At 36.2% G+C, this 25,568-nt stretch overlaps 1 protein-coding gene across 18 annotated transcripts in view; it reads right to left on the minus strand.

Annotated features, from left to right (window-relative positions):
* Positions 1-25,568, minus strand: part of CCDC138 (coiled-coil domain containing 138) — an 82,735-nt gene that overhangs the window by 7,974 nt on the left and 49,193 nt on the right. For all 18 annotated transcript variants that reach the window (XR_013526382.1, XR_013526381.1, XM_078348906.1 and 15 more), the window contains 2 exons: positions 21,473-21,665; positions 14,360-14,536 (listed from right to left, as the gene is read on the minus strand). Coding sequence is in view for 16 of the 18 variants with exons in the window: in XM_078348906.1 (XP_078205032.1) it covers positions 14,360-14,536; positions 21,473-21,665 (370 nt within the window). In the remaining 2 variants the exon portion in view is untranslated. The remainder of the gene's footprint in view (positions 1-14,359; positions 14,537-21,472; positions 21,666-25,568) is intronic.

Raw genomic sequence — 25,568 nt, forward strand, 5'->3', positions numbered from 1 at the left:
CTACAGTAAAATAACTAGTCTTGAGCACTGAATATAATTAACTGTAAATCTAAAGAAAATAAAGCTAGTATGTAGCAAATGAGCAAACTGTAGTTACAAAACAGAACACAGAACATAAAAATATAAACTATGACTATAAAAATAATATAACTTTTAAAAATCAGAAAGTGGAGGAGGGGGAGATGAAAAGCACAATACTGCTAATGTCCTCATCTTTCAGGCTGAAAGTCAATCAATTCTGTCTAGAACACAGTATTTAAATAGCATATACAATTTAAAAATGGTTAAAATGATTGTTTTATGTTACATGTATTTTACCACCATAAACAATGTGAAAAAATTGGGACAATTTTTTTATCTTGTTTTTTAACAAGATATTATTATTTTTTGGAGACAGAGTCTCGTTTTGTCACCCAGGCTGGAGTACAGAAGCAGGATCTTGGCTAACTGAAGCCTCTGCCTTCTGGGTTCAAGAGATTCTCCTGCCTTGCCTCCAGAATAACTGGGATTACAGGTGCACACCACCACGCCCAGTTAGTTTTTGTATCTTTTTTTGTAGAGTTGGGATTTCATCATGTTGGCCAGGCTGGGCTCGAACTCCTGATCTCAAGAGATCCGCCCACCTCAGCCTATCCATTCATCCATCTTTTCATGTGAACACAACCATAGAGGCATGTCTAAAATAATGTTCACTGAACATTAATGATGGTGATTTCTAAATAATGAGGTTCATTTGAAATTTTTGAGTTCTAAAAGTTTATTTATATTCATTCTTTAAACTGGGGTTCAATATGCATAACGCATCATTTAAAACATTTAAGTGTTTAGTTTTATGGTATTAAGTAAATTCACATTACTGTGCAACCATCCATCTCCAGAACTTTTTCCATCTTCCCCTGAAACTGCACATTAAACAATAACTTTAATTTTCCCATTTCCCTCTTCCCCAAAACTTGACAATCACCAATCTACTTTATTTCTCTACTCCAGGCACCTCATGTAAGAGGAATCACAAAGATGGATCCTATTGTGCCTGGCTTATTTCATTTAGCATGTCTTCCAGGTTCATCCATTTTGTAGCATCTATCAGAATTTCATTTCTTTGACTACATAATATTATACTGTATGTACATACCACATTTATCTTTACTGCTTTCAAGTTACTCTTTGTCTTTCACTTTTGACAGTTTCATGATAATGTGTCTTGGTGCTGGACTCTAAGATTATCAGACATGGATTCTTTGAGTTTCTTTGATTTGTAAAGCCATGTTTTTCCTCAAATTTGGTAAGTTTTCTGCTATTATTTCTCTATCTTTTCTCTCCACCCTTTCTCTTTTTTCTCCTGGACTCCAGTAATGCAGTCGGTCTGCCTGATGGTATTGCATACGTCTCTCAGACTCTGTTCACTTTTCTTTTTTCTTCTTTGATTTTGCTCCTCAGACTTGATCATTTCAAATGACCTGCCTTCAAGTTCACTGATTCTTTTTTTGCCTGTTCAAGTCTGCTGTTGACCCCTTCTCATAAATTTTTTAATTCAGCTACTATATTTTCCAGTTTTAGAATTTGGGTTTTTAAAAATAATTTGTTGATAGAATTTTTGTTCATGTATCATTTTCCTGATTTCATTATTTCTCATTAGCTCATTGAGCATATTTAAGATAGTTGAGAAATTTTGTTCATGTATCATTTTCCTGATTTCCTTTTATTATTTCTCATTAGTTCATTAAGCATATTTAAGATAGCTGTTTTAAAGTCTTTTCTGAGCAAATCCAATTAGTTTGTGTGTCTTAACAGGGATAGTTTCTGAATATTTATTTTGTTCCTATGGATGGGCTAGATTTCATTCTTTCTTTGCATGTCGTATGATTTTTTTGCTGTAAATCTGACATTTAAAAAAAACATCACCCCTTCCAGTCTTTGAAGACTGACATAAAAGACCTTTGCTACTTATCAAGCCCCTGAGCCTAGGGAACAGCATAGGGAGTATGCTTAAGGTCATCTCAGGTCTTTTCTGGGCATGCATCCTATCTGGGCCTGTGTGTGCTTTCTGGTTTTTTGTTTTGTTTTGTTTTTTGTTTTTCTTGTTTCCTCTGGCTGCCTTTAAATGTCTTAATTTCCCAGAATCTCACCCAAGCTTCTTCTCAAGGCCTTAGATGTTGTATGGCATTTCTCTTGCTCCCACACATCCACAGGTCTGTTATCTCCCTGTAGTTTTCATGTGCTCTGGTGCCCACCACTGCCTTCCTTGGCCTTCAGCCTGTGATTCAAACCATGCCACGTTCCCTGCATGTGCTCTGAGTGAGGCAAGTCTGAAACCAGTCTCTTGGGCAAGCCACTGATAGGCAAGAATGCTTCAAACTAGTTCTGCTTGAATCCATCTGTCCTGAGGAAGGGAATGAAGAACTGGGCCATTTACTTTTCTCTGCGCTGCAGTGTGCCAGAGATAGAGCAACAGTGAGTAAAATTATCACAAAATTTCCCATCATTTTGCACGTGGCTTTTTCTTGATTGGGCATTTGCTGGGTTGCTACAGACCTTTGACGGGTTTCCATAGTTCCTACCAAGTTATTTTAGTAGTCTGTAGCTATTTATTTGATGTTTCTGTGGGGAAACAAGCACCTGCAACATCCTAGTCAGCCATTTTGCTAATGACTAAATTTTGCTCTGCTTGAGCATGAACAATATAATGAAAAACAGATTTTTCTTTAAGGAAACAAAACAGAATTCTTAGAAAGCAAAATAAAACCCTCTCCAAGTATGAAATACAGTCTGTGTTGGTTCAGCTTGGAATGTAGACAAAATCTGACTTATAGTAGCTTAATCAAATAGAAAAAAAAATCATTTTCTTTTTCTTTCATAAAAGGTAGGCACTTCATGAAACCAATTTAGGTGTGAGACAATGTCGTCAGAAACCCAGATTCTTTGTTTCTGTTCCAAAACCCTTAGCTTTTTTTTCTTATTCAGATTTTCTCATGAAAATATCCTTAGTATTATTTTTATGTGTCATGGTCAAAGGCTTTACACACAACAAAGCAAAAAGGAGGGCAGCATGGGATTAAGTGCCAATCATATCTGTTCTTCTTCAGAAGAAAAGCAAAGGATTCCCAGAACTCTCAGCAGACTTCTGGTTTGCATCTTACTGGCCTCCAGTGTGTCAAGCATGTAGCTACCCTGTCAGCAACGAAAGCCTGGAGGAGAAAGTTTTTAGGTGCTATAGTCTCTAGAAGAGAGGCAGGTAGGTCGAAAGAGGTGAGAATGATGATGGGGGAGCCAACCCACAGACTCTGCTTCAAAGGTCTAAAGATATTTCTTCAAACCATTTATTCGATGCTTTTGTTGAGTCACAATATTTTATATAAATGTATAGTTAATAGGCTTGGTGGAAGGTATTTAAATATTCAATTTGAGAAAGATTACCTGAAGACACAACCAATCTCAGCTACAAGTTACTTTCAGTAATAACAAAAAAGGGGCACTACAGACTCCCTGCACCAACACTATACTAATGTGATATCTGACAAAAAAAACTATTGTAACTTAAGAAAATAACTAATTTTTATTAATTTAAAAGTCAATACTAAAGTTTCTCAAGAGAATTATTTATCTGTGAATATTTCCTATAGTGGTTATATCTTTTTTAAAAGTACATGCTGTCCACAAGTTAGCACACTTTTTGGTAATGATTATGTCCACATGTTAGTCATCAGCCTGTCAATAACTGATGAGAATTTTTTTCCAGTTTAAATGCTCAGAATCCAAGTTTCTCAGATAACAACTATTTAAATCTTTTCAGAATTCTAAGGCAAGAGTAATCAGAATAAAATTATTTTTTAAAGAAAATTCGCCTCAACTCTCAGATAGTAACATGCTATTACATGGGACAAAAATGTATGATTTTTAGTTAGGCTTTCATTCCAGTTCTGGTGACTCAAAAACTGTACCACAACATAGCAATATTCAATACCAACCAAAAACCTTCGGTTGCCCATCCCTCAAACTGGAAGAGTCAGGAAATATTTAAAAAGAAAAAAAAAAGCGATAGTATGAATAGACTTACATAGTCTTTGAAAAACACCCAAATAAATTTTCTTCTTCAGTATTTTTTTCGAGTCCGCCCTCATTCCTTTTTGGAAAAAGAAATGGTGTGAAATGCACTCAAGATGAGCTATTTCTTAAAAGATGAGTAGGAACTTGCCAGAGGCTTGAGGAGGGGAGTGCTAGTCCAGAGACAAAAGCGCTCTTGGAGCAGGGTAATCCATATTCATAACTAACAAGTCCCCAAGTAAACTTCCGAGTCTGCCATTTTCCCGGTTTCGAACCATGTTGTTCCTTCTACTTCTCATTCCTGAGAGAATTTCAAGACTTTTACTTTTTCTTTCTTGTTTGCTTTTTTGATTCCTGAGGCAAATCTGTCAATTCTGGAGTCCTAGCTTCCGGGGGAGAGCTTCTCTCTTGTGTCCACCTTTTCTCCTTCTAAAAGACTTAGTTATTCCTCTCATCACTGCCCCAAGTCCTAGCCCTGTGACATTAAATAAGTCACTTAATTTCTGAGACCCCCAGGTTTCCTATCTATCTATCTAAAGTGTACATAAATATAAAAACATACCTGAGCTAGAGGAACAGTTCTCAACCCAGTGACTCGGTAGAATCTTTTCATAATATTTTGTAATTCTCCTTTAATTATTCTAAAATAACCATAAACAATATAATCTATTCACATATATCTTTTTAATCAATATAATATACTATTTATAATACAGGGGGAAAGGGAATTTATAATAAGGTAATATTTTAATCATTTCAATATGTTAGTACTTGAGGACAACTGCACTGTAAGACATAATGAAGTAGTGAAAAGCTTGTGCCTGTACACTGAATACCTTAAATGCAGCAGATATACATACAAACTGGTACCAAGAAAATTTTCAAATTGATGAGGAGAGAAAAATGAAAGACTAGTGTGGTGGGCTGAATGATGGTTCCCCCAAAAGATGTCTATATCCCTGTCATGGGAACTGGTGAATGTTAGCTTATGTGACAAAGGCTTTGCAGATGTGATTAAGTTAGAGATCCTCAGATGGAGGTGATGATCCTGGATCATTTGATTAGGTCTAACTACAATCACAAGTATCCTTATAAAAGGGAGGCAGAAGAAATGACATATGGATGGCAGAAGAGGACCCTTGGAACTTCCTTCTTCCAACAAGCAAAATGATTCCACGACAATCCCCATGGCCAAATACCCTTTGTGTGAAATTCAAAAACTTTAAGAGGCTGCTGCATACCAGGTAAATATGAAACCAGTCACATCAAAGCCAGTAAGTCAATTCAGACACCATACTGCCATAATCCCCTGGCACAGTTTCCTATGACAGGAACAAAATCTCCCAGCTCCTAGCTTCTCCACAGGGAGAGAAAGAGCTACCCTATATGTCTAATGTCCAAAGTTTTCTAGGAGCTACCCAGAAAACTGGTCTACGTCTAGCCTGTCTTGGATCACTAACAGAACCCAGCAAACTCTGACCACTCATGGCAATTTGGGGTGTTGGTAACCAGCCACCCCACCCTCTATATCTGGCTCATCACGGAGTAAGCAGGCAAAACCCCCAGCTCTTTAGCTTCTACCTGGGAATGAACAGAGAGGCACTGTGTGTCCGGCCACTTACCTTAAATGGGGACTGTGTGAGGAAATGAATTCAGCCTCCATGGTCTCAGATGCTGAAGGGACCTGAACTATTCTAGATGCCTAGGGACTATTAAGAACAAAGACAGTGGATGGAACTGGCAGGAAAAACACACACTGCAGTCAGTTGGAGGGGGCTAGGGGAGGGACAGCAGGGGTGGGGTGTAGGGAGGGTGGGGAGGGATAACGAGGGGAGAAATATCAGATATAAGTGATGGGAGGGGATGAAGGGAGCAAACCACCTTGCCATGTATGTACCTATGCAACAATCCTGCATGATCTGCACATGTACCCCAGAACCTAAAGTGCAATAAAAAATAATAATAAAAATAAAATAATAAAAAAAAATTCAAAGATTCCTGAATTTCTGTCTGGGCTGATTGGTGAGGGTCTTCTCCAGAATGAGGCCAGTCCATAAAGACAAAGAGAAGTCACTCTTTTGTCGAAGGCACTAAAACGTCAACAGAGAATATCAAGGAAAAAGAAGAAACAGGGAAATATTTTGCCCCAAAGAGAGAGAGATAAATATCTAGAAACTGGTCCTAGTGAAATGGAGACACATCATTTAACTGACAAGAGAACTCTAAGTCACTACTACCAAATAAGCTCCCACATGTACGAACTTAAGTTTTGTATATGGTTATTCATAGAAGTACTGTTTATATTAGAAAAGACTAGAAACAGCCAAAATAACCATCAATGGTGGTCTGCTTAATGAATTTTAATTGAAGAAATTATGCATTTATATAAGAGCTTCGAGATATAATGACAATAATATATATGTATATTATTATATGTACAACATGTTAGCATTCCTGTGGTAAAAAGAAAAATGTTCAAATGTGTATGGGCCAAGGCGGGCGGATCGCCTGAGGTCGGGAGTTCAAGACCAGCCTGACCAACATGGTGAAACCCCGTCTTTGAAAACAAAAAAATGAAAAAAAAAAAGAAAGAAAAAAATAGTTATTAAAAAAAAATGTGTATGTATTTGTGTGTGTGTGTGCAGCTGTTCCCTCCAGGGAGGGAAACAGTAACTGAAGTCAGACTTTTCACTTTGGTACTTTTGAAATTATGAGATAGGTGAATGTGTTACTATTTACTTATTTTCTTTTCTTAAAATAGGGCCTCAGTCTTGCTCAGGCTGGTGTGCAGTGTCATGTTCATAGCTCACTACAACCTTGAACTCCTAGACTTAAGCGATTCTCCCACCAAAGCCTCCCAAGTAACTGGGACTACAAATGCACACCATTATGTCCAGCTAATTTTTAAATTTTTTTGTAGAGACTGGCCTCATTATGTTGCTCAGCTCATCTCAAACTCCTGGGATCAAGCAGTCCTCTCTCCTAAGTCTCCCAAAGTGCTGAGATTACAGGCATGAGCCATCACACCTGATCTTAAAGTGTGTTACCTTTTAAACAATGAAGACAATTTCGTTAAAAATAATTCCTTAAAACAGCTAGAGAATTTTAATCTTTTTTTAAAAAAATAAATAAAAATAGTGTGTTCATCATCTACATATTTAATTATTTCCTCTTTTGGCTTTTTCTACCACACTAATTGGTGGGTTCAATTTTATCCTCCATCATATGCAATGTTTTGGTTTTTTTCCCCACAAAATATTAGAATGGGTTTCCTCAAAATATATTATGTAACACAAATTTAAATGTTGACCAAAAAGGGCTCACTAGTGTTACACACTAGTGTATGCATCATCTAGCATTATCTGGTGTTACACAAGAGAAAGACCAGCTTTTTATCTCAGAAACAGAGATTTTGTTAACAGTGTCAGACAAGGGGATGCAAAGCATCATTAAAGTGATTATGTAACTTTTAACAGAGCTCTAAATCTGGCAGTATTCAGAAACCGATAGCTACAAGCACCCATTAATTGACTCTTAAGTAGACTTCAGAAGTTACAGAAGGAACTGTTAGTTCATTAAGTCCCTGTGCCACATATCCCTGAAGTAGCTGACCAAGAACAACTTCAAAGCTCTTTTGTGCTGGGAAAGAATGCCAATGAATCCATTTTCTTATCAAATTTCAGAAAACTCAATCCCCTTAATAAATAATAAAGGATGATAAACATAAAAATTAAGCAATAATTAAAAACAAAGGTTATGTAGAAATACATTTAAAAGCTCATAACATTAAAGTCAACAAATCAGAATAGAAAGAAAAAGATCTAGACATTTTACTACATAAAAATCCCCAACTCTTACTGATGCCCAACAAAGCTCTTCCCGATGAGTACCCAGCTAGTTCCCTATCTGATTCTTCTACTTCTTTGCCCTCACTAACTCTGCTTCAGCTATCCTGGCTTCTCTGATGTTTCTTGAAAATACCACACATCTAAAGTACTGCACTGCACAGTCTTTGCTATAGTTGTATACTCTTCAGTTATTAAAAATAAATCTTCCCATTGTATTTCCTAAAGGGAATGTTTCCATGTGAAAGCTTTTAACTAAGAAAACAGATTTAGGTTGGTGCTTTGTTGGAAATATTGCATCTATAATTTCACTGAAATTATCCTTCTTATAATCGCCTAAATAACAGAAACATAACAGAATGGTTGAATAAATTTAAAACAGCAAAAGAGAAGAAACTATGTTGTCCAAAACAAGGAAAATAACTGTCAGTGAAAAACAGTACCTGTATCAGATAGAAAGATCTCAAATTAACAACCTAATATTGCAACTAAACCATAGAGATATGTTCAGAAGTAAGTTCTAGATCTACAGAATAAGTTTAATGCATGGAGTATAGTCCAAAGTAGTTGATGATTCTTTGTTATCTTTGTTATATTTTATCCAAATTGACACACAGAATTTAAACAGAACAACTCAAGTATATCTTTTTAATATTTCCTAGGATTTTCTTGCATATTGATATTTCAAACAGATAAACATAGCCTACTTGCAAGTATGGAACTGTATATACACTAGTATCTAACCATGTTCAAAAAAAAAAAGAAAAGAAAAGCTGGCCAACATCAAGAAAACCATTGGTAGAAAAAAGATATGAAGTAACTACGTATCCTTTGATAGCAAAGATATATTTTTCTGGGATACTTGTTTTTCAATTAACAAATGAAAATTATATATCTTTACCATGTATAATATATTTCAATATCATGTAGTATGTAAACATCGTAGAATGGCTAAATCAGGCTAAATAACATATCCATTACCTCACATACTTGCTTTTTGTGGTGATAAAATTTAAAATGTACTCTGTTAGCAATTTTCAAGTCTGTAACAGATTTGTTATTAACTATAATCACCACATTATACAGGTTGAGCATCCCTAATCTGAAAATCCAAAATCCCCCATCATATGCAAAGAGAACCAGTCACAGGCACTTGGAGTTAGGCCCACTGACACCACTATCCAGCCTGCGAAGACTCCTGAGGAAGCTCTGCACTCCTTAGAGCACTGTAAACACAATGCTTTGAAACATGGCACCTCACGAGGCTGGCCCTGGCCACCAACGCCCATTTAGTAAGGTAAGATAATCTATCTGCAAATCAATTCCATCGAGATTCCTTTTGCAACAGCTTTTTCCTTTCTTTTTAAGTGGCATGGGTTATTCTCACAACTACAGAATATGTATTCTTCTCATCTGCACATGAAACATACTCTATGATGGACCGCATGCTCAGTAATCAAGCAAGTCTCAACAAATTAAAAAAAAAAAAACTGAAATATACCAAGAATCCTCTTGGGCCATAGTGGAAGAAAAATAGAAATCAATACAAAGAGTGACTCTCAAAAACAAACAAATACATGAAAACTAAAGAACTTGCTCCCGAATGAGTTTTGGGTAAAGAACAAAATTAAGGCAGAAATAAAAAAATTATTTGAAATAATGAAAATCAAAATATAATATATTGAAACCTCTAGGATGCAGCAAAAACAGTGTTAAGAAGAAAGTTTATAGTGCTAAATGCCTATATAAAAAAGAACAATCTCAAATTAACAACCTAATGTCACACCTAAAGGAACTACAAAAACAATAACAAATTAAACACCAAGACTAGCTGAAGAAATAATAAAAATCAGAGCAGAACTAAATGAAGTTGAGACTAAAAGAACTATACAAGGATTGATGAAATGAAAAAAATGGTTCTTTGAAAGGATAAACAAGATCAATAAACCACTAGCTAGATTAGTAATTACCCAGAAATATACAGCCTCCAAAGATTGAATCAGAAAGAAATTGAAACCCCGAACAGACCAGTATTGAGTTCCAAAATTGAATCAGTAATAAAAACCTTTCCACTAAAGAAAAAAGTCCTTGACCAGATGGATTCACAGCCAAATTCTACCAGACGAACAAAGAAGAGCTGATACCAATTCTACTGAAACTATTCCAAAATATCAAAGAGCAGGGACTCCTCCCTAACTGATTCCACAAAACCAGTATCATCCTGATACCAAAATCTGGCAAAGACACAACAAAAGTCGAAAACTACAGGCCAATATCCCTGATGAACACAGATGCAAAAATCCTCAACAAAATACTGGCAAATGGAACACAGTAGCACATCAAAAAGGTAATACACCATGATCAAGTGGGCTTCATTCCTCAGACGCAAGGATGATTCAATATATACAAATCAGTAAATGTAAAAAGAGAGTTTAAAACAAAAACCATATGATCATATCAATAGATGCAGAAAAAAACATTAGATAAAATCTAACATCTCTTTAGGATTAAAAACCCTCAACAAACTAGGCATTGAAGACAAAACTACAGTCAATATTATACTTAATGGAGAAATTTGAAAGGGTCTCCCCTAAAATCTGGAACAAAACAGGGAGGTCCACTTTCACCACTCCTATTCAACACAGTACTAAAGTCCTAGCAAGAGCAATCAGCCAAGAGAAAGAAAGAAAAGGCATCCAAAGAGGAAGTCAAGTTATCTCTCTTCACTGACAATAGGATTCTACACCTAGAAAACCCTAAAGATCCTGCCAAAAGACTCTCAGACCTGAAACATGACTTTAGCAAAGTTTAAAGTTACAAATTCAAAGTACAAAAAATCAGGAGTTCGCATTAAAACAACATATTTAAGAAAAAAAATCAGAAGCATTTCTATAAACCAGTAACATTCATGCTGAAAAGCAAATCAAGAGCACAATCCCATTAACAACAGCCACACACACACAAATCAAACCTAGGAAAACAAAAAACCAACAGCTAAAGAAGTATCTGCTTCACTTTGATCAATCATTTTTCCCTCCAATAAACTGTACTGGCTGACCAAGAAGTACTGAATTTACATTAAAAATGGGTAACTCATCAAGCAAGTAAATGCTCTTCAATCAAACATCATCAAAGATTCACCCATTTCCAAACTTGCAAAATTTTTGCATCACTAAAAACAATATGGCTTTGGTAGTGATCAGGATTAGATACTGCTCATTAACTTGATTTGAACAAGAAGGGCACAGCATTGGTGTTTTGTCTTTTGTTTTTTTTTTTTTTTTTTTTTGAGATGGAGTCTTGCTCCGTCACCCAGGCTGGAGTGCAGTGGCACGATCTTGCCTCACTGCAACCTCCACCTCCTGGGCTCAAACAATTCTGCCTGGCTAATTTTTATATTTTTAGTAGAGACAGAGTTTCACCATGTTGGCCGGGCCAGTCTTAAACTCCTGACCTTAAGTGATCCCCCTACCTTGGCCTCCCAAATTCCTGGGATTACAGGCGTGAGCCACCACACCTGGCTGAATGTGAGAGTAACTTGAACAATGGTAAACAAATGTGAATGACTGTTGACTATCTCATCTAAGAGAATTTTTTCAAATTTGGATTTGCAGTGCCACAATGTCATTTCACCCAAGCAGGTCAACTATTTCATAAAATTATATTGTTTTCCTCTGACAACAAGAAAGATGTAATCTCTATTAGACATATTCAGAAAGGTTTGTTTTCTGTATCTGGTATGATTTTTGTTTTTCTCATTAAAAGAAAAATTCCTGTGAAACAAGTTGAGAATCTAGCCACTTAAGTAATATTAGATGCCTCAGTTCACTAACTCTTCACTTTCCATTCTACTCCTTACATTAGTAAACCAAACTACAAAACTCCAAGATTACTAATCTAGGTAGCTAGTCATCAACTATAAGTCCAATATTTTAACAGTTACAAATAGCTAAAAATGTTGATAGAATATATTGGACAGTATAAGACATCTTGGGACAGGAGAAGAAAACAAACCTGGAAAACCTAGTTACAGTGCTTTGGTAGAATGAATAAGCCTATGTCTACAGTCAGTGGTTGGGCTTTACGTCCCAGTTCTATTAGTATTTAGCTGTGGAATCCCTGGAGAAGTTACCTAGTTTTTCTAAGCCTCAGTTTCCCCAGACCTCCTTCACAGGGATTCTGTGAATGAAAAACGCCACCATGTATAAAAGTTAACTTAAAATGTGAAACCATACACTGAATGCACCTAGTTAGGAGGCATAACGACACTTTCTACCCAAACATTAGGGAGGGAGTTGCCCATAGGCAGCCACCAAGTCCACAGGCTGCTTACTACCATGCAGAGCAATGGCCTTCACTTTCAACTTCCACCTCTGGAAGGGATATTTTTAGGAGTGCTGTAGAGGGAAGGGGGAAGAAGGCGACAATGAAAAAGAATTATTTAAGCAAAATGTCTACTTGTTATGAATCAAGGGATTGCAAGAGGTTCAAAGAGCAACGCCAACAGAAGCAAATTAAAACACTGATGTTTAGCATCCCTATACATATTTTTGCCCAACTAGAAATCATTAATAGCAAGTTTAAATAATCTGATTTATCAATATAAAAATCAAAAAGGAAAACAACCCACAGACTATAAAACATTATAAATAGGAATTAAACAGAGTAGCCACATACACAGCCAAAGTGCCCCCACCCCCAATTCCACCCCCTGCCCCAATACAAGAGTACGGGTGAAGAGACAACAACAGGAATATGTTTGGGTCATTATTTTCACTTTAGGTGAAGATGTATTTGATGATCTCACTCATTCTGAGCAAATGGGAAATATACAATTAGATATGTTGGAATGCTGGAACAAAAGGGAACAGAAAAAATGGTTTCAATATGTGAGTGACGTATTGCAGTGTACCCACTTAACAGATTAGTGGAAACTGCTAAGTTAGTGAAAATCTGAACCAAGAGTTTGATTTTTAATTCTTAGTGATGTTATTAATGGCTCAATTAAATAGTATCAAAAACCATCTGATCTTCAACAAACCTGACAAAAACAAGCAATGGGGAAAGATTCCCTGTTTAATAAATGGTGTTGGGAAAACTGGCTAGCCATGTGCAGAAAGCTGAAACTGGACCCCTTTCCTGACACCTTACACTGAAATTAACTCCAGATGGATTAAAGATTTAAACATAAAACCTAACACCATAAAAACCCTAGAAGAAAAACTAGGCAAAACAATTCAGGACATAGGCATAGGCAAGGATTTCATGACTCAAACACCAAAAGCCATAGCAAAAAAAAAAAAAGCCAAAACAGACAAATGGGACCTAATTAAACTCCAGAGCTTCTGCACAGCAAAAGAAACAATCATTAGAGTGAACAGGCAACCAACAGAATGGGGAAAAATCTTTGCAATCTACCCATCTGACAAAGGCCTAATATCCAGAATCTACAAAGAACTAAAGCAGCTTTACAAGAAACAAACAAACAAACCCATTCAAAAGTAGGCGAAGGATGTGAACAGACACTTTTCAAAAGAAGACATTTACAAAGCCAACAAACATATGAAAAAATGCGCATCATCACTGGTCATCAGAGAAATGCAAATCAAAACCACATTGAGATACCATTTCATGCCAGATAGAATGGCTATCATTAAAAAATCAGGAGACAACAGATGCTGGAGAGGATGTGGAGAAAAAGGAACACTTACACACTGTTGGTGGGAGTGTAAATTAGTTCAACCATTGTGGAAGACAGTGTGGCAACTTCTCTATTTCAAGAATCTAGAAACAAAAATTCCATTTAACCCAGCAATCCCATTACTGGGATTTATAATCCCAAAGGATTATAAATAGCTTTATTATAAAGACACATTCACATGTATGTTCACTGCAGCCCTGTGTACAATAGCAAAGATCTGGAACCAACCCAAATGCCCATCAATGATAGACTGGACAAAGAAAATGTGGCACATATACACGATGGAACACTATGCAGCCATAAAAAAGGATGAGTTCATGTCATTTTTAGGGACACAGATGAATCTGGAAACCATCATTTTCAGCAAACTGACACAAAAACAGAAAACCAAACACTGCATGTTCTCACTCATAGGCGGGTGTTGAACAATAAGAACACATGGACACAGGGAGGGGAGCATTACATACTGGGGTCAGTGTAGGGGGATGGCAAAGGGAGGGACAGCAGTGGGTGGGGAGGCTGGGAGGGATAACATGGGGAGAAATGCCAGTTACAGGTGATGGGGGGGTGAAGGAAGCAAACCACCTTGCCAAGTATGTACCTGTGGAACAATCCTGCATGATCAGCGTATGTACCCCAGAACCTAAAATACTTTTTTAAAGCTTTTAAAAATGCAATAGTATCTGTTACATGGAGTTATACATGCAGACAAGATGAAGATAGAAAAATCATCCTGCTTTCTTTACACATATGGAACTTAAAAACTTACTAGATTCCACCGTCATCTGGAGCAAACTATCAATAACATTAGACAGGAGTCCTTTACTGGATATTCTTAGATGACTCAATATTACTGGAACAGCTTGATACTCTAAAAACAAGGTTTTTCCTTCTTCTGTCTTCAAGTCCAAACAAAGAGAATCAAATGCCTGAGCCAGGTAATCAGCTGGAAAATAGTATATACAATCAACTGCAGTTTTGCTGGTCTAGGTGGCAATCAGAAACAGAAGGTAAAAAAGCAATGTCATTACTCTAATAAACGCAAAAGAGAAAAAAAATCAAATAAGAGATCACAGTCTAAATTTAGATTCTAACTAATGTGTCAGAACTCAAATAGGCAAGGAGAGAGGAGACATTATGATTGGGTAAATTTCATTTAGAATTTTCCTGTTTCGCCACCAAAATAATAAATAAGCCCCATTTTTTAATACTAAGGAAGCCCCAATATTTAATAGTAAGGAAGAAAAACAATGCTTATTAGTATCACAAATAATGTATATTTTTCATATTTTATAACCACTACATACTTCCAAAAACTTAGTATTTCTATTTTATAATAGCTTTCTAAGATTTTATGTTTTTTGTTGCTGTTTCTAAATGTTTACCTACTTCAAAATGTAACTTTATAAAAACATGCTAAATAGACTTTAAGGATTTCTGCCTCGTAGTAAAGCTGAAAGAAAAGGCCATTCAAAGATAAATTCAGAAGACTGAATATGCTCTGGTGTGTCACTTTTCACAATCCATCTGCCATTAAGAATGGCAGCAAGATTTTACCCAGGTCAGCACTGTGATGACTGCTGAATCAGAATCCATGAAACTTTCTTAAGGATGTCTCACAGATGACTGGGAAACCTGTAAGCCCAGGATTGGGAAGCACTAATTTAACCAGAATCAATGCAAATGAAGTAGTAAGATACTGCATCATTACACTTCAGTATACTACACAACCCAAGTCCCTACTCTTACAACAGTCTTACCTTGTGATTTTAATGTACAATAATCAAGTTTTCTAAAACTCTCCTTTCAAAATGTTATTCAAAGGAATAAAAAACTGTTCATACTATCCAAGTCATAGTTCATTTTTCTACTGAGATTTCTATTTAAAGACTCAAGAGGACCATGAAATACTGAAAGTACAACAGAATCGCCATATTAAAATTGACTCTTTTGTAGTCTCATGTTGCATTTCTTCTTTGCTGTTTCAGCTTACATAATAAATAATTTAAAAGCCTGGTTATTAAGAATGAGAAATTGAGAATAACTTGTATGAAGCTGAAATACATATGAAACTATTTTGAGAAATTAAGATCTGTGCCTCTGGATCAACTAACAGTACGCTCCATTTTTACCACTGGTAGAATTTAGTTCAAGAAACACTAACATTACCGTACTTAATTTTGTGGTTTAAAAAAACACTGTAAATAAATACGTATTAAGTTAAACAAAGTTGCCTAGATTCTATTCAGACTAGTCTTATTTAGAAACATCTTTTTTTTTTTTTTTTAACAACAACACAGGTAGAGGAGTATAGACAGATGAAGCCTGAAAGTTAACGCTTTACTGAAACAAAAGTTTTATCACAGTGCCACCTACTGTATTTGACACGAATTACTCTTAGTATATAATTTGACAAGATTAAACAGGTTGAATACAGTATTTAAAAATAGGCTAACTACTATATGGTATTGTTTGCAAACTTTAAAAAACTGTCCCTTATTAATTTTGAGGATTAGAAAACTGTATTTGGTTACTTTTTCACAATTGACCTTATATTTTAGGAATAAATCAAAACTGTCCTCATTCTGTCTTAATTTTAATTTATTGAATGGTTCAGATTTTCTAAAAATAAGCAATTTAACTTCTGAAAGGGTTTTTTTTTTAAATTTTAGTTATCAGTTATATCAAAGTTGATTTATTTTTGTTATATTATTGAATCTTTTAACAATGTCCTGACAATCAAATGTTAACCTTTTTTATTCCCTAACAAAGGTCAAACTTCAAACTATTCATCTTAATCAATATCAAATAGGGGTTTTCCATTATTTTATTTATATGGCAGATTAAAAAATGATTAGAAAGTGTTTTGTAGAAACTCCTATCAAAAGGTGAACTCTACTGTCCAGTCTTTGAATCTGGCCTAACTTTGTGACTTAACCAATAAAATGCAACAGAAACGATGCTGTGAATTAGGAGACTGAGGCTCAGTTAGATACTCTTCACTTATAAACAGGCCCCTGAAGAGATGCCAACCAATAACAGGAGAACTTAGCCCAGCCCAGCCAAATACCCAGCGGAGCTGAGCACAAATCACCAACCCAAAGAACTGTGAGCAGGTAAACAAAATGGTGATTAAACTAAGTAACTAAGTGTATGGCAGTTTATTATGCAGGAATAGACAACAAATGTAGTCTAATAGACCTCAATTCTGATCTCAAGTAAAAGTTTAATAATAATGTCTACTGATAACAACAGTAGTTATCGGTATATACAATACAACAGTATTTCAGAGATTGAGCATAACATACTGATTAAGTGTGCAGGCTAAACGTTTTTATGCCTCAATTTCCTCATTTGTAAAATTACAATATTAATAATATTGACATCTCGTTGACATCCAACTGTTGTAAGGATTAAATGAGTTAAAATATATAAAGTGTTTGGCCTATAACATAGTAAGTGCTATGTAGGTGTTCGTTATTTCTTTGGTTATCTCAGGAAGTGCATGCTCTTAGGTAGTCATAAAGTAGGCTTAAGAAGGTAGGCTTCAGCAACTGATAGAGGTGGACTAAATTAGACTCGTCAAATGCAGATTGTATCACTTCCCTTCGGCACAATTACCTACCTTTGTAAACCTCATTACTAATATGAGGATAACAGCATTCAGAGATAAGGTACAAAGAGTTTAGCATCTGTGGTGTTAGGATATAGATTTTCCTCTCTTGTTGGTCTTTTGTTATGATGTTGAGTTTGTTAGGCCTCAGGGGCAGGTCTCTGACCTTCTCCTGCCCTCCTTTCACCTGACCCAAGCCAGGACTCTAATCTTTCCCAGACTTTCCGATTGTGGGTCTTAAGACCCTCCCCAGACAGAGTCCTGCCCTATATCCTGGGGGACAGAATTGTGATGTCACAAAGCACCCTTAAAAACCCAAAGGGTTTTTATGGTGGCTCACACCTGTAATCCTAGCACTTTGGGAGACCGAGGTGGGCAGATCACCTGAGGTCAAGAGTTTGAGACCAGCATGGCCAACGTGGTAGATCCAGGTAGATCGTGTCAGAAGTGAATTAGAGCAGCTTGTGTCTGCTGCTTGGTGTTTGGGGAAAAACCTCCACACATTTTGTCACAGAAGTGGATAATTATTGTCATGTGGGAGTACAGAAAAAATACAGTTAAAGAGTTTTCCCTACACAGGACTGTGGTGTCAAAACTCACCAAGTATTATATATGCTGATTCTTATATGAACAGTCTATTCAATATAACCAGGTATTATCCTTATAGATCTACATGTAGTTGGATTAAGCATTTAATGTGTATTATCCAACACATTTGCCTATTTTGTATTTTCTGCTAAATTTATCAAATTTGAAACTGATATTCCTATTTCATAAATAGGAAACATCTTACCAGAGTTAGGTAAGTCTACTCATGATTTAAGAGTTTTTCTTATGTTTAAATTTCTAGTTCTTTTAAAATTTTTTCATTATATTTAATGATAAAAGGATAAATAGCTGATAACCTGGTATATCTAAATTTCCTTTTTCCCCGTACTTATAACCATTCTCCTAGTGGTAGTTACTAGATGATTTCTTTCCTTTCCTAGCTCTTTCATTTGGTTTCTTTGATATATCCTGAGATTACACCAATTGGGATCCAACAGCAGCCTTTCAACTTTCAGCCTATTCAGCCTCTCTGGAGCATCTGATAATGAGGAGGAAGCACCTGTTGAAAAGGAATCAGTTGATCCACTCCTGAATTTGATACTGATGTAAACCTGAAGCCACTCACCTTTCTTAATGTTAATTTCCTCTCCCTCAAACGTGAGGACAGAAAATGTATTCCTCAGGGTAATGTTAATCTTCATAAGTTATTTCAAAGTCACCCGATAAACTCTAAGACCAGACTTCCCAAATTATCTTCCTTAGAAAATTAGTTCTGTATATTGCTTTCTCACAAAGGGTTTGAGAGTTAAATAAGTTTGGGAAATGTTGCATACAATATACTCAAGTTTTAGAGATTTAGAATGCCCACTAGAACGTTAATGAACTTTGCTTATCCCAAAATTTCCCAAACATTTTAAACTGTAGACCCCAATGACTCCTCCTTTATTTTCTTGAGGTGCATCTATTATTTAGCCTAAGGAGCTGCTTTCCCATGAAATGGACTGCTAGGATGTCCCACATAAACATGCAGATGTCTTTTTAAAGTAGTGATTAAAGGATCAGGGGGCCTCTCTGGATTCTCATTATTTCCCATTGAAGCTGGTACAGTTTTAAAATCTCCAAAGTTCCCATCCATGCTGGAGAAGATGTGGAGAAATAGGAATGCTTTTACACTGTTGGTGGGAGTGTAAATTAGTTCAACCATTGTGGAAGACTGTGGCAATTCCTGAAGGATCTAGAAACAGAAATACCATTTGACCTAGCAATTCCATTACTGGCTATATATCCAAAGGATTATAAATTGTTCTATCATAAAGAACACATTTGACATGATTCAACATTCTTAAAAAGATAACATGTGTGTACCTATACAACTGTCTTGCATGTTCTGCACATGTACCCCAAAACCTAAAATCCAATAAAAAATTAAAAAAAAAAAGATAACTTGCACAGGGAAGTCATTAATTCCATAAATAATATGAAGTGTCAATTTTGATTCATTTCTGGACTTCCTATACCCACCGTCCTATTTTGATACATTAAATCAATTATTACTCATTTCATGTCCTTACATATTAGGATTGTTTTAAAGTTGGCTAAGCCTCTGCCCCAGGGTTGTTGTTTTACTTGTTTTAAATCATTGCATTTGTTTCCATTTTTTTCCACATAAATTTCCCTATCACTTCCCCAATTTATGCAAACTATATTAGAATTTTAACTGGTATTATACATTAAGCCATGTAGGACATCTTATTTTTAAAATACTTGGTCTTCACAGGCAGGAAGAATAAAAGTTCTTTATTTCTGACATTTAACTTCAGCAATAATCTTCACCAACCTATTCATCATCCATTATTTACCCATATTCTTATGCCCTGTTATCTTCAAAAGCCCTTGATTAATATAGAGTATCCACAAATTAATGGCCTTCTCTATTCCTTCCCAATATTCATACTTAATTTTTTCATGGCTCATTACATATGTCCAAAACTGTCTTGCACACAAGTGGTGACAGAGAGCATCTAATTCCCTTCTATTTCAAATAAATATCCCTTATTGCATTTTTGCTTTTGGCATTTTACAAGAAATGAATATTATATGTTATTAAATGATATAATATGTTGATACATTATTTTAAACACCTTTCTTAGTTAAATGATTAATAATTTTTCTTATATTAAATTGGCTTTAATTCTTGATACTAACCTTATTTGATCTTTGGTGAACATATTTTGTAATGTGTGGCTATGGTCTGTCAGCTAAAATTCTTATTTAGAATTTATTTACCTGTGGGTATGTAAGTGTGTATGTATTTTTTTAAGATTCAGAGATAGGCCTGTGGTGTACTTTATTTTGGGCTATAATCCCTGCTTCTTGTAAGTGACTTTTCATACACTTATCACCTAGTCTATTGTAATTTTGAGAAACATAACCATAAGGAGACAAAATAATTAAGAAGGCAAAGTTATACGGTTTTTTGCTTTTTCATCAATTCCATACCATCAGGAGTAACTAAGCAAAACATATTTCAAAGAAAGAAGTCAAATTAAGTTACTGTCATTGCCCATTAATAAAAACAACAATCTGAGTCATATAATTTAAAAGGGAAGACAGAAAGATGATATATTCATTGCCTGACTACATTGGCATAACTCACTTTAAGAAAAAATATCATATTTAATAATCTAAAAATATAACCAGTTATAGCTAAATATTAAGCACATGATAATTAAGGCCAACTTTGAAGGATTTCTAATTCGTCCACTTGCTTATTCACTATTATACATGAAGCATTACGCTAGGCGCAGAGTCATTATAAACAGGTTTTCTCCTCTTCTTTTCTTGTTTTTTTTTTTTTTTTTTTTTTTTAAGACGGAGTTTCGCTCTTGTTGCCCGGGCTAGAGTGCAATGACATGATTCCAGCTCACCACAACCTCCACATTCTGGGTTGAAGTCATTCTCCTGCCTAAGCCTCCCGAGCAGCTGAAATTACAGGCAAGCATCACCATCCTCAGCTAATTTTTTGTATCTTTAGTAGAGATGGGGTTGCTCCATGTTGGTTAGGCTGGTCTCAAACTCCCAACCTCAGGTGATCTGCCCACCTCAGCCTCCCAAAGTGCTGGGATTACAGGCGTGAGTCACTGCGCCCAAACACAAACAAGTTTTTTCTTCAAGAAACTTAAAAGCTAGTACAAGCACTGAAAAACGTTTTCTGTAAAAGGCCAGATGACAATATTATAGGCTTTGGGGGCCATACAGTCTCTGCTGCCAACTACTCAAGTCTGTCACTGTAGGGCAAAGAGTCACAGACAGTGTATAACAAATGAGCATGGCTGTGGAAGAAAACTTCATTTACAAAACAGGTGGTAGGCCAGATTTTGCCCGTGCACTAGTTTGCAAACCCATTTACTAGTGGAAAACAATAAACTAACTAACAATTTCAACCTTATGTGACAAATACAAATAGATGTAAGCAAAGTATGGGAATGTGACTTAAGACAATCAAAGGCTTCTTGGGAGGAGGCAACAATCCAACTAAAGACTTCGATTTCTCAAATTCATCTAATAGAAGTAGGTTCTTACAATGTGTAACCATTATAAAACAATTCAAAATCTCATTCTGAATATGTACAACATATTTGATTATAAAAGAATTGCTTTAATATATGATATTCGCTACTGTTTCTCAAAATTATACCATAAGCACACTTGAAAGCTTACCTCGAGTGACTGTTTTGAGAACAATTAAGGTTGATAAAAATCTCAATGGCAAATTGGAGCTCTTAAAGAAAGCAACTGCCTTTGGTTTATTCTCCACAGAATGCTCTAAAGAACTATCCTGTATCCCTTTAGTTACCACTCCTTTGAAAATGTCTTCACCCAGTCTCCTCAGTGTTGATGTCATAGTTGAGTGCTGTTAAAAATATGTACAATCTTAGTATATTTATTCATGTTCAGAATATATATTATTTTTTGTTTTTTGAGACAGAGTCTTGCTCTGTCACCAGGCACCAGGCTGGAGTGCAGTGGCACAATCTCAGCTCTCTGCAACCTCCGCTTCCCAGGTTCAAGCGATTCTCCTGCCTCAGCCTCCCAAATATCTGGGACTATAGGCATGTGCCACCATGCTCAGCTAATTTTTGTATATTTAGCACAGATAGAGTTTCACCGTGTTGGCCAGGGTGGTCTCAAATCTCTTGACCTCATGATCCACCCGCCTCAACCTCCCAAAGTGTTGGGATTACAAGCATGAGCCACTGCACCTGGCCTTTTATTTTTTTTGACACACAGTCTTGCTCTGTTGCCCAGCTTGGAGTGCAGTGGTGAATCATGGCTCAGTGCAGCCTCAAACTCCTGAGCTCAAGCAATCCTCCTACCTCAGCCTCCCACTGGGACTACATGTATTCACCACCACATCCATTTTTGTTGTTTTTTTTTTCTGTTTTTTTTTTTTTTCTTTTATTAAGACGGGGTTTCACCGTGTTGGTCAGGCTGGTCTTGAACTCCCAACCTCAAGTGATCCACCTGCCTTGCCTCCAAAGTGCCTGGATTATAGGAGTGAGCCACCACACCCGATCTTTGTTGGGTTTTTTTTGGTAGAGATAGGGGTCTCACTAAGTTGCCAAGGCTGGTCTCAGACTCTTGGGCCTAAGTGATCTTCCTACCTTGGCCTCCCAAAATGCTGGGATTACAGGATTATGAGCCACTGAGCCTGGCCAATAACTATTTTAAATATTAAATCAAATATATGTATTAAAAGTAAGTGAATCTATGGCTATTTTAAAAAATGAAATTGAAAATATGCAAAATCGGAAAGTAACAGTTTCATTATCAACATAAAAAATTATTTAAGTATGACTGTATATTTTTCTAAAACATATAAGAACATAAAATCAAGCTATATTTCTGACACTGAAGTATCAAGGGAACTTCAGAGGTGGACTACGTACTCTCTCAATTGCTGATTGCTCTACCATCAGTGAAAACCGGCTTATCAGGAACATCTTTCTGTGTTCGCTTATGAAATGATTATCACTGCCCTCTGCTCACTCTGACTACAAAAATCATAGTGACTCCAAAAACTTTTAGCAATTTCTAAACAGTAAAATACTGGGTTAGAATCATGGATGATTCTCATGGAGAATAAAAAAAAAGGACAAAACAGAAATAGTGTCATGAAACTACTTCTAAAATAATATATGATCTAATGGTATTTGATAAGCTATTAAGAATCAAATGAAAGGAAAGCATTTCAAACTGCTGCAGATCAGAATGTTCAACCCAGATTTGGAAACAACTTAAAGTTTCCTTTATTATGACCCAATTCCCAAATCTCATGTGACTGAGTTTTATAGCAGTTTCCCCATCTGCATGGAAATTTGTGACCAACTGGTTGCTAACTCCGTATTGATCCTGCAATGTGTTAAATTTCTGCATGTAAAGTTAAAAACAAATCTATTAAGGTTTTGCAGGTGTCAAAGGCCAAATGGTTGAGTAGTGAGACACACAAGCAGTGCAATCTAATTTAATATACTGTTAATACAATCTTAATATTATTAGAAAAAATAATACTTATATGTTTTTAAATTTATGTATAAAAAACAGAAAAAATGTTCAAAACTCTACTTATAATAAGTGTGTTAAAATGGCAGGATTAAGGCACACTTTTTTTGTTTTTAAAATTATCTCCAATGCTTTAATACTATACTTTTATAATGAAACAAATAAAAATTAAAAAAAAAATACGGACAGTATTTACCTTTAATTGAAGGAAAAGAGAAAAAAATCCAAAATAACACTCTGGGTTGTTGCTGAAGCTTTGCCTAAGGATGCTAAAACTTTTTGCTGAAGCAAATCTAGACCCAAAATGTCTAGTTTTCTAAAATCTAAAATCTAAAATCACCCATCATTCCAAGAACCAGAAAGATTTCAAACTGAATGAAAAAAAGACAATCAACAGCTGCCAACACCAACAGCACAGAATGTTAGCATTGTCTGACAAAGACTCTAAAGCAGCCATGACAAAAGGATCACCTGCATGCACTTTTAGAAAATCTCATCAAAGAAATAGAAAGCCTTCCCAAAAAAACAAAGAAAAAGAAACAAGTAGATATCTCAGAACTGGAAATACAGTAACAGTCTCAATAACAGAATGGAGGAGATGGATGAAAGGATAACTGGGAAAAAAAAAAAACAATGGAAAACACCCAACCTGAACAACTGCAAACAACCTGGAAAAATAATAAAAACAACCACCACCACCAGAACTCCAAGGAATAACGAAACATCTAAAATCATGTCATTAGAGTCCCAGGGAAGGAAAAATCAGGTAGGGTTGAAAAGTACTTAAAGAAACTGGGTGCGGTGGCTCATGGTCATACTCCTGGCACTTTCAGAGGCCAAGGTGAGATCACTTGAGCCTAGGAGATCAAGAGCATCCTGGGCAACACAGGGAGACCTGGTCTCTATTGAAACAAAAAATTAGCTGAGCAAGGTATCACCTGCCTATGGTCCCATCTTGAGCCCAAGAGGGTGAGGCTGCATAGAGCCATGATTGCACCACTGCACACCAACCTGGGCAACAGAATGACACCCTGTCTCACAAAAAAAAAAAAAAAGAAGGGAAAAAAAAAGAAACGGCCGGGCGCAGTGGCTCATGCCTATAATCCCAGCACTTTGGGAGGCCGAGGTGGGTGGATCACAAGGTCAAGAGATCGAGACCATCCTGGTCAACAAGGTGAAACCCCGTCTCTACTAAAAATACAAAAATTAGCTGGGCATGGTGGTGCGTGCCTGTAGTTCCAGCTACTCAGGAGGCTGAGGCAGGAGAATTGCTTGAACCCAGAAGGTGGAGGTCACGGTGAGCCGAGATCGTGCCATTGCACTACAGCCTGGGTAAAAAGAGAGAAACTCCATCTCAAAAAAAAAAAAAGAAAGAAACATATACACATGCACATAAAACATGAACTTCAAGAAATAATAATTGAAAACTTCCTCAACTTGGCAAAAAAATGTGCCCAGAGACTGAAGAAGCTAAGTAAACCCCAAACAGGCTAAATATAAAGAGATCAACACCAAGACCCATCATAGTCAAACTTATGAAAACCAAAGAGAAATGTGTGAGAAAAATGACATTTTACATATATGGGAAAAATAACTCAAATGACAGCAGATTTCTCATCAGAAACCATGAGGGCAGAAAGAATTGGCCCATTTTTCAAGTATTGAAAGTAAAGAATTATCACCCTAGAATCTGATACCCAGTGAAAATATCCTTCAGGAATTACAAGAAATCAAAATATGTTAAGAAAAACTAAGAGGATGTGTCATCAGCAAACCTACTCTAGGCCAGTAGCTCATACCTGTAATCCCAGCACATTGGGAGGCTGTGGTGGGTGGATCACTTGAGGTCAGGAATTCAATACTAACCTGGCCAACATGGCAAAACCTTGTCTCTACTAAAAATGCAAAAATTAGCTAGGCATGGTGGTGGGAGCCTGTAATCCCAGCCACTTTGGAGGCTGAGGCAGGAGTATTGCTTAAACCCAGGAGATGGAGGTTGCAGTGAGCCAAGATGGTGCCACCGCACTCCACCCTGGGGGACAAGAGTGAGACTTTACCCCCCGAAAAAATCCTAAATTAAAATAAATGGAATACCAAGAAGAACTATTAGAAAAGTAATACAAAGAGAAACACTCAATACAGTATAGATAAAGAAAAATAAAATTCTAAAAAATGTTCAAGAAACCCATAAGAAAGCAGAAAAAAGAGCCAAAGAAATGAAAAAGAGAAACAAAAAGAACCACCCAGTAGTTAA

Source organism: Callithrix jacchus, chromosome 14, assembly GCF_049354715.1.
Source record: "Callithrix jacchus isolate 240 chromosome 14, calJac240_pri, whole genome shotgun sequence".
Classification (NCBI taxonomy): domain Eukaryota; kingdom Metazoa; phylum Chordata; class Mammalia; order Primates; family Cebidae; genus Callithrix; species Callithrix jacchus.